This window comes from Lolium rigidum, chromosome 7, assembly GCF_022539505.1.
Source record: "Lolium rigidum isolate FL_2022 chromosome 7, APGP_CSIRO_Lrig_0.1, whole genome shotgun sequence".
NCBI classification, from domain to species: domain Eukaryota; kingdom Viridiplantae; phylum Streptophyta; class Magnoliopsida; order Poales; family Poaceae; genus Lolium; species Lolium rigidum.
Genome location: NC_061514.1, coordinates 153,710,533 through 153,721,210, shown reverse-complemented (window position 1 = coordinate 153,721,210; position 10,678 = coordinate 153,710,533). Strand labels below are relative to the sequence as shown.

General features: G+C 48.2%; 2 protein-coding genes across 2 annotated transcripts; both read left to right on the top strand.

Moving 5' to 3' along the window:
- Window positions 1-540: 540 nt before the first annotated feature.
- On the top strand, window positions 541-2,794 carry LOC124676860 (ACT domain-containing protein ACR6-like). Its single transcript, XM_047212881.1, has 4 exons — window positions 541-797; window positions 1,012-1,172; window positions 1,266-1,333; window positions 1,436-2,794. The coding sequence occupies exons 1-4, from the start codon at window positions 736-738 to the stop codon at window positions 2,489-2,491; spliced, it is 1,347 nt and encodes a 448-aa protein (XP_047068837.1). The 5' UTR covers window positions 541-735; the 3' UTR covers window positions 2,492-2,794.
- Window positions 2,795-5,994: 3,200 nt separating this feature from the next.
- On the top strand, window positions 5,995-8,352 carry LOC124672162 (cell division cycle protein 48 homolog). Its single transcript, XM_047208437.1, has one exon. The coding sequence runs from the start codon at window positions 5,995-5,997 to the stop codon at window positions 8,350-8,352; it is 2,358 nt and encodes a 785-aa protein (XP_047064393.1).
- Window positions 8,353-10,678: the final 2,326 nt, after the last annotated feature.

Here is a 10,678-nt window from a genome sequence, read left to right as displayed (position 1 = left end):
CATAATCCCTCCATGCCATAAAAGCAATCTTAAAGTTAGACAAATTTAAGACATCTTTTATAGGGCGGAGGGAGTACAAGTTTTGGAGAATTTCACTCGTCCTGCAATCTATGATCCAAAATAATATGTCGTTCGACTTAGAATTCAAGTTTGCATTGCCATTTTTATTGTAAACTTCCCATTTGTTCCTCTCATCATTTCCCAAAGTTTGGCAACAGGCAAAGCCGCCGTAGCATTGTACTACATGTTATTATCGTGCGCAGCCAAAGCAGCTCTCACTACTTGCTAATATTACTACTATCATTTAGTCGAAATCAGGATAAGGGACAACTTCACAAAAGGAAAAGGAAAAAAGCATAAAAGTTGACAAGTCCGGGGAAAGAAACGCTCCTCGCAATATCACCCACAATTGGGATATTTCTGATTACCAATTAATCACCTGCCGGTTTAACTGTGATTCACCATCCCGACATGTGTATCCCCCTGCCCAATTATAGACCCAACTGAATCCATCGCCATCGGCACGCGCGCATCCTTGCTCGCCGCCTCACATAAAAGCCACCGGAGTAGAGAGGCTTTCCGCCGGTTGTCTGTCCGGGCTCACCCCAGCTTATCACACACAAGCTCTCTCTCTCTCTCTAGCTGCTTCCACGTCTCTTCTTCCCTGCGGCCTGACTGACTCTCTGTTCGTGCCGATCGAGTGAAGCTGTTGATGCAAGTGAGCTTGGGTCAGCCATGGGTAGCGCTGACGACCACGACGAGTACGCCAAGCTCGTCCGGGGAATGAACCCGCCGAGGTGAGCAATCGATTTGCTCTCTCTTTTTTTTCTTTGGTTTGTGAAGTTCTGTTTCTTGAAATCAATTTTGATTCTGGATTCCATTTGTTGGTGTCTTTTCCTCCGCAAATCACCAGAGGAACCAAAATGATTTTTGCATCTGCTCTAGGCTTTGGAAATCCCCTGTTCCATCCTTTGCTCTGCCCCGGCCTGATGTTCTGTGGATTGCTTGCAGGGTTGTGATCGACAACGATGCCACCGACGACGCGACGGTCATCAGGGTGGACAGCGTCAACAGCCACGGCACGCTCCTCGCCGTCGTCCAGGTCATCGCCGACCTCAACCTCGTCATCCGCAAGGCCTACTTCTCCTCCGACGGAAACTGGTTCATGGATGGTGAGTGCACCTAATCGCCGTGACCTTATGAATTCTTTACCCATCAATCTCCACGGATTCTGACAAATTTCGGTTTCCCCTTGATATCTGCAGTGTTTAATGTCACTGACCGTGATGGGCGAAAGATCCTTGACAAACCAACCATCTCCTACATCCAAACGGTAACTTCGCTTGTTGTTATTACTCGATTGATTAATGGCCGGTGGTTGAATTCTAGTACTGTATCAAGAACGAGTTTTTGAGGATCGAATTCATGGCTGCAGACGCTGGAGGCGGAGGACTGCTACTACCCGGAGGTGCGCAACACGGTGGGCATCGTGCCGTCGGAGGAGTACACGTCCATCGAGCTCACGGGCACCGACCGCCCGGGCCTGCTCTCCGAGGTGTGCGCGGTGCTCGCCGGCATGAAGTGCGCGGTCCGGAGCGCCGAGCTGTGGACGCACAACACGCGGGTGGCTGCCGTCGTGCAGGTCACGGACGCGGCCAGCAAGCCCTCGGGCGGCGGCGCCATCGTGGACCACGCCCGCATCGCCGACATCAGCGGGCGGCTCGGCAACCTGCTGCGCGGGCAGCACGGCGTGCGCGCCGCGGAGGCCGCGGCGAGCCTGACGCACAAGGAGCGCCGCCTGCACCAGATGATGTTCGAGGACCGGGACTACAGCGCCGCCGGGGCCGGGCGGCCGGACCCGCGGACGGAGGTCTCCGTGACGCACTGCGCCGAGCGCGGCTACACCGTCGTGGTGGTCCGGTGCCGGGACCGGCCCAAGCTGCTGTTCGACACCGTCTGCACCATCACCGACATGGGGTACGTCGTGCACCACGGCACCGTCAGCACCGAGCACGGCGACGGCGCCTACCAGGAGTACTACATCCGCCACCTCGACGGCCACCCGGTCAGCTCCGACGCCGAGCGCCGGCGCGTCGTCGAGTGCCTCGAGGCCGCCGTGGAGCGCCGCACCGCCGACGGGCTGGAGCTGGAGGTCCGCACCGACGACCGCGCCGGGCTGCTCTCCGACATCACCCGCATCTTCCGGGAGAACGGGCTCACCATCCGGCGCGCCGAGATATCGTCGGAGGGAGGCGAGGCCGTCGACACCTTCTACCTGTCGGACCCGCAGGGCCACCCCGTGGAGCCCAAGACGATCGAGACCATCCGCGCGCAGATCGGCGAGGCCACGCTAAGGGTGAAGAACAACCCGTTCGTCGACGACGGCGGATCCTCCTCCGACGTTGCCGCTGGATCGACGGCGTTCCTCTTCGGGAACCTCTTCAAATTCTACCGCCCCTTCCAGAGCTTCGGCCTCATCAAGCTCTACTAGGAGATCATGTCATATATAGGATACAGATTTCAGTGTAAATATTAGTCCAGTCCTCCCTGTCACGGGAGAAGATGATGACGATGATCAAGCTAGTCTGGGTGTAGATAGTTCATTGCAGACAGAGTAGTGGTACAAGCTAGCTCAGAAAAGAAATTGGTAGATCAGCTCAGTAAGGACAGCATCATAGCAACTAGCTTAGGTTGGGTATACTGGAATTGGGTTTGTTCTATATTCTCTGTAAATACTCATCTTGTACATATCTTCTTGCTGAAAAAATGGATGAATGGAGAAAACTTGTAAATACTTGTAGTAGCATCTTCAGTTTTATGTTTTGCAAATAAATTGTGTACTCCTTCGTCCCACGAAGATTGTCTCAGATTTATCAAAACTACACCCCCTGGTCTGTGTGTTGCCCGCGCGAACTGTACATCAATTTCGCACCACCGTGAGTCGAACATGAAAACTCTCCAGATGCTGACGACCATATAAGAACCCACATATAAGAGGTTGTTAAGTAAGTTTGCAACACAGTTAAGCAGAGACAATCCGAAGAAATAATCGTTGGAGTAGAATTGGTTCTGCAGGACAAATAAAAGATTACAGGTGAAGCATAAAATAGTTAAGTGAAAATAAATTACTACTGGCACACTTCGAAAACGGAAAAAAAAAACTACTACTGGAAAGAAATGTTGACGGTAAGGAATAGAAAACAACTTATAGTCCCCCATCCCAGTTTGCATAGGGCCCTCGTATTTCTTCATTTGAGTTTCACCATCAATAAGATCAAGACTCAAGAGCATATGAGTTATGTGTCATAAAATTTATACCGCAGTGGTAAATTTGTTCAAATACAAGTCAAACATTATACTTTATTTTTTGCTATACCGCTTTTCGTTGATCAAATTATTGATCAAACTCGGACTTCGCAATGTGTGGGCGTCGTGTAAATCAGAACGAGGAAGTATCAAATCGAACCCCGATATGTTGATTTGTTCATTGGCTCCCTAGAAGGCCAATTTTCTCTATGAGGAACTGTCTTGTTGATTTGTTCACTGATAAGAAGCCTACCTCTGGCAAGCTTCAAAGTATTTTCTTAGAGTAAGTTTTAGAGGTATCTTTGGCTTGCTAAAGAACTAGAGCATGGCGCGATTTGTCCCCTTGAAAAAAAATCTTTCTGTAAAGTGAGGACACCAAAAATTACCTAGAGGGGCTCAAGGGCCCAGGAAACCGAGCCCAATTTCACGATGGGGGTTGATACCTTCAATTTCATGCAATAACAGATCTCACTGGGCCAGCTCTTCACGACCAATAGAGCGGCGGAAGGCCAACTGCCAGCCCGTCACAGAGAAGGCGAGAAATCAGAATCCTGGGTTTGTCTCCACAAATCAACTCAATGTCACCACACGACATTTCAATCTGATAATGAGGAAGATCAACTAATCTGATCATACACACGCAAGAAAAAAACATGCAAGGAAAATCCACTATTTCGATCAAAAGTTCGTCAATCAAGGAGATGAGCTGATGATCTGACCATTGGGAACCAAGTGGCATGGCACATGCTTCCATTTTCAGATTTGCAGGCTTCCATTGAAAAATGGATGAATGGAGAAAACGTGTAAATACTTGTAGTAGCATCTTCACTTTTATGTTTTGCAAGGAGGTTGTCTATTTACACTTCAGGTTCAGATGCAGATGCAGATGGCTGAACTGCACTCAAGCGCGGCGTAGTCTGTCTTATCGCCCGGGCCAACTGTGCACCCATTTCGCTCATGCGTGAGTCGAACATGAAAACTCTCCAAATGCTGACTAGGATATTAAGAACCCATAATAAGAGGTTGTTATGCAAGTTTTAATTTGTCGAGGATCTATCCTTGCAAAAAGGGCATCGACGAGAACGCAACTCGGTGTGGCCTCACTTGATCGTGTATAAAAACATTCGCCGTGCCGTGCAGGCGTTCGGTCTGAAGAATGCGCAAGATTTAGATGGAGACAACTCCTGTGCGAGTGAGAAGACGGTGTGAGATGGAGCTCGCGATCTGACCACTTGGAACCAATCACACGGCACAGGTTTTCTTTTTAAGATTTGCACACATAGCATGAGAAAACTCAACCCATCTCAGTTCTTCCCAACTTACATGCCATTCATTTGTATGTGTTGTTGTACATGACCAGTCCTAGGATTTTCGAGGCCCGGAGCAAAATTATAATTGGTGGCCCTTTATATAATTATTAAAAAATTGTCAATGCTCGTAGAATATATGATGAATGTTACAATACAAAATATTTAAGGTGCATTTAAACCAATCATTTATATAAAAAAAATATATATTGATTTAAATTACCGGTAAGTGTTTTTATGACTCACTCAATCATATATTTTTCCACCGCCCGAATGCATAACTTTTAGATGATATTATTATTTGGTACCAAGGAGATTGCATTAGGAAGACGAATACAATCATTATGATGTACCCGAAGGACATGATGAGTTGTTATAATTTCTCATTCTGGGTAGTGGGTGAATCAAACTAGCAATTTTATCCTTCTTCAACCTGGGCTCTATACTGATTTTTACTATTAAACATATAAATTGCATACAAAAGCAATCTAGCTACTAAATAATATGTACATGTAGTGTTGTTTTGTCTCGGTGACTCCGCAACAAACACTTTTTATTTTGAAGATGACGCCATTAAAAGTAGTGTTGACACCATCGGGTCAATTCTCCAGCTTTGTGACAGACTAAATTTGTACATAGTAAGGACATTGTAGGAAATCATCTTTGGCTCATAGGTGCAGATGCACCAATTGTCCTAAAAATATATTTTAAAATATTCAAAAATTCCGAAAAAAATCTGGCTGTACATCTTAATTTCTATGTTTACACATTAAGTTTCGCAAAGAAATGACATCATTTATGTGCTGTGTAAAAAAACAATTTACGCTGATCCAAAAAAACTTTTCACGTAACATTTTGTTTAACGTAGCCCACATAAAATGTTATTTTTCCACAAACTTTTTGAGAGTGAACAGTATAGTATGTCTAGAATCTAGATGTACACCCGGAAAAAAAGTTCAATTTTTTTTGACATTTTGGAAGGGCTAGGCTTTTGTGTTTCTTCGTTGGGCTTACATGGGCTAGCACGGGGATTAATTGCTGACCCTCTGATCTATTGTGTTGGGCTGTAAGCCCACATTTTCTCTTGTTTATTTGTTTGCCAAGCCTACTTAGCACCGGACACCGTTCTGCTAAAAAGGAAAAAAAAAACACCGCACACCGAAAAAGACACGAACCCTTTTCCGAATTCGGGCTAGTCGCGAACGAACGGGGCTACCCTGTCGGACTCGACTTCCAGGACGAGACGGCCACGCTCGATGCTTTAAAACGGAGGCCTTCCTCCACACCAGACCACAATCATCGTTTCATCACAACCCACACGTTCGTTCGAAACTTCGAATCGAGCCAATCGAATCCAAGGACGAAAGATCAGTTGAGCACGATGGCGATCGCCTCGTCGTCGAAGAAGGCAGCGAACCGGCTGGTGGTGGAGGAGGCTACCACAGACGACAACTCCATCTGCAACCTCCACCCGGCCACCATGGAGGATCTCTCCATCTTCAAGGGTGACGTCGTGCTGCTCAAGGGCAAGCGTCGCCGCACCACCGTCTGCATCGTCGTCCCCGACGACACCTGCGAGGAGCACAAGCTCAAGATCAACAGGGTGGTCCGTTCCAACCTCAGGGTGCGCATCGCCGACGTCGTGTCCGTGCATCTCTGCCCCGACGCCAAGTATGGCACACGCGTGCACATCCTCCCCGTCGACGACACCATCGAGGGCATCACGGGCAACCTATTCGAGGCCTACCTCAAGCCCTACTTCGCGGATGCCTACCGTCCGGTGCACAAGGGTGACCTCTTCCTCGTGCGTGGTGGCATGCGGAGCGTCGAGTTCAAGGTCATCGAGATCGACCCTCCGCTCAACTACTGCATTATGGCAGCGGACACGGAGATCTTCTGCGACGGCGAGCCGGTGAAGAGGGAGGACGAGGAGAGGCTTGACGACGTCGGCTATGACGACGTGGGCGGCATGCGCAAGCAGATGGACCAGATCAGGGAGCTGGTCGAGCTGCCGCTCAGGCATCCGCAGGTTTTCAAGTGCCTCGGCGTGAAGCCTCCCAAGGGCATCCTCTTGTACGGCCCTCCCGGCTCCGGCAAGACGTTGATCGCTCGTGCCGTGGCAAACGAGACGGGGGCCTTCTTCTTCTGCATCAATGGCCCCGATATCATGTCCAAGATGGCTGGTGAGAGCGAGAGCAACTTGAGAAAGGCGTTTGAGGAGGCCGAGAAGAACGCGCCGTCCATCATCTTCATTGATGAGATCGACTCCATTGCTCCAAAGAGGGACAAGACACACGGCGAGGTGGAGAGGCGCATCGTGTCCCAGCTGCTGACGCTCATGGACGGCATGAAGGCGCGAGCGCACGTCATCGTGATGGGTGCCACGAATCGCCCAAACAGCATCGACCCTGCCCTGAGGCGCTTCGGCAGGTTCGACCGCGAGATCGACATTGGCGTGCCGGACGAGGTCGGGCGCCTTGAGGTTCTGCGCATCCACACCAAAAATATGAAGCTCTCGGAGGACGTCAACCTGGAACTGGTGGCCAAGGACACGCACGGCTATGTTGGTGCCGACTTGGCCGCGCTCTGCACCGAGGCGGCGCTCCAGTGCATCAGGGAGAAGATGGATGTGATAGACCTCGAGGATGACACAATCGACGCTGAGATCTTGAACTCCATGGCCATCACCAACGACCACCTCAAGACGGCTCTAGTCGGCACGAATCCTTCGGCGCTTCGTGAGACCGTCATTGAGGTACCCAACGTTAGCTGGAGCGATGTCGGCGGCCTCGACGGCGTCAAGAGGGAGCTGCAGGAGACTGTGCAGTACCCGGTAGAGCACCCCGAGAAGTTTGAGAAGTTTGGCATGTCGCCTTCCAAGGGCGTCCTCTTCTACGGGCCACCAGGCTGCGGCAAGACATTGCTGGCCAAGGCGATCGCCAACGAGTGTCAGGCCAACTTCATCAGTATTAAGGGCCCCGAGCTGCTCACCATGTGGTTTGGCGAGAGCGAGGCCAACGTTCGTGAGATATTCGACAAGGCTAGGCAGTCAGCGCCATGCGTGCTCTTCTTCGACGAGCTCGACTCGATCGCGATGCAGCGCGGTGGCAGCGTGGGAGACGCCGGCGGCGCGGCGGACAGGGTCCTGAACCAGCTGCTGACCGAGATGGACGGCATGAACGCCAAGAAGACGGTGTTCATCATCGGCGCCACTAACAGGCCGGACATCATCGACTCGGCGCTGCTTCGTCCCGGCCGCCTCGATCAGCTCATCTACATCCCGTTGCCGGACGAGGCCTCGCGGCACCAGATCTTCAAGGCCTGCCTCAGGAAGTCTCCCGTGGCCAAGGACGTCGACCTCGGCGCGCTCGCGAGGTTCACTGCAGGTTTCAGTGGCGCCGACATCACCGAGATTTGCCAGAGGGCGTGCAAGTATGCAATCAGGGAAGACATTGAGAAGGACATCGAGAGGCAGAGGTCAGGCATGGAGGTGGACGGCGAGCAGGAAGATGAAGTGGCTGAGATCAAGGCGGCTCACTTCGAGGAGTCGATGAAGTACGCGAGGAGGAGCGTCAGCGACGGCAACATCAGGAAGTACCAGTCCTTTGCTCAAACGCTGCAGCAGTCCAGGGGCTTCGGCACCGAGTTCCGCTTCCCGGCGCAGGCACAAGCGGCAGAAGCTTCTCCCAATGCCTTCGACACCTCGGCGGCAGCCAATGAGGATGATCTCTACAACTAATTTGGCGGGCAATTAGCATAGATAGGTTCTGGTTCTTTTGGTTCTATCTGTACACATGACTGAATTTGGCATCGAATGTCTCCCTGCCATATTTTTTTTCTCATATAGTTAAATATACAGGCCATTTAAGCGAAGAAGTAGCATGCAATTATGCTTTTGGGTGGCTTCAGAAACAGTGACAGAGATTATGGTTTATACCTACTACACTACCTGTCGATTTTTGGGGCAGAAATAGCTGAACTGGTGCATCTCTCTGTCAAACACCTCTTTTCTCTCTGCGCTCAGTAAAAAAAAAAGGGTTCAGCCGGTGTGCTGGCAGAAGCTGATGCTATCAGTTCTGAAGCTGTTCAATGTTCATCCAGTATAAAATTAGTAGCAGTGACAATGCCCGGTGCAAGTTAAGGTACCTAACGCTGCACAGCGCAGCTGTAGCAACGGTTGGTGGTTTAATCTGGTTTTGACACTGTGCCGACAGTTAAGTTTAGGAGAGTAGGTAATTGCAAAATGGTGGGCAGCGTGATTTGTGTGGTCTCTGGGGACATGTGTAATAAGAGAACTATCATATTGAAACCAATGAGATTGTTTTGGGTCGAATTGGGTTAACATGGGATGGGTAATCATACTAAAATGTTCATACCAGATTGTCAATAATTACAGAACAAGCACGACGACAGTAAACACAGATTCTTGAAACAAATCTACAAAAAATAACTGTAGTTGACCACGGTCCAAATTGCAAAATGAACAACTACCAACTTACAAATCAGACGCAAAGAAGGCAATTGACAGACAGTCATCAAGGAAGACCTCATTAGCCAGATTGTATCGCCTCACCTGCAAATACACCTCATCATCAAGGTGCAACTTCCATTTGGCCTTGATTGATTTCACCACTTTTATCTGATGTGAGTTAAGCCACATGGCTGCTAGTTCATTGGATGCCAGCGAACTTGCTCAAGATATGGACGCCGGCAGTCATTGGTGTTCATACATATGAGGTTGCACAATTCACACAATAACGCCAGACGCAAAAAAAAATCATATGCCAGCAGCCAGCTCATGTTCATTTGATCAACACCTAGCACCGGAAGCTGCTCAATATGAAGCAAGCTATGCATCAGGACTCAGGACAGCAGCTTGCATGAATTCACCTATGAGCCCACCACAAAGTGACAAACAGAGCTAAAAAGTAGATAACTATCTAAAAGAAGTTTAACTTGAAAAACTTATGAATGGTTAAAAATGATCTGAATCTCACCCCAGAAGTAATACGGCATCTAGAATCCTATATTTGTGTATGGACATATAGAGAATCATAGGTGAATTTAATTTGCATACTACGTCAAAAGAAAACATGAATAGCATAAGGAATAGATGCAATTCAAAGAACATGTATACAAATGGACCTATAATTATATTGAGTATTGAGTATATAGTGACCGAGTAACTTATTAACTGAACATGAACTTGAAGATTTTGTGGCAGTTGCAGAGCCAATTATCATGGGCCTAGAAGAGCAATACAACCCATTGATCTCATTCATGGCATGTTTACGGCATTTAGTATACTGAACTAAAGTTCATGCTGAACCAACTTTCATGCATCTTTCCTGCGTGTCACCCTATATACTGCAACGTGCAAGCAGAATAATAATAATGTGAGTCTTATTAGTACTTTTATCAGGCAAAAAACTTAACCCACAGCACGCAAAAAGTAACACCCTTGCACTTTCGAGATAACGTTATTACAAGTAGGTACTTTAGCGGGAAAAGAACTCAAGTTATGTGAACTCAAATGGCAATGCAGAAAATAAAATGGAACTTCTAGTCCTACATTATCATAAATTTGTTTCTGCTAACTATATTTTGCGATCTTTCAAGCATGTACCTTCATCTTGATCTTAAAGAATTGATTGCTTTAGGAATTCCTCTCCTGGGCTAATTAACCACAAAGCATAGAACAACTATCACACATTTCCATAAGATTCATTTCAGGGTAGTGAATCAGAACATGTACTGGCTTGTGAAAAAATAGCATTGTTGGTTGTGGCTACCTATGGTTGTAACATCGTTGGTTTTTGTGGCTACCTATGGTTATAACATCGTTGGTTGATTTGCCTACAAAATAATTTCAAGGTAAAGCACACACACCTAAGGATGTGTTATTAGCATAATATCAGTAAACCTATTTGTACCTGACAGCAAGGTATCCATGTTAGCAAATCTGTAGAACCAAGCTTGCAGTAGAAGGAGGTCCATGTTCTATGTTACATAAAACATTCAAGAATTTGCATTTGCATCTTGCATGATACCAGGTGTCAGAATTA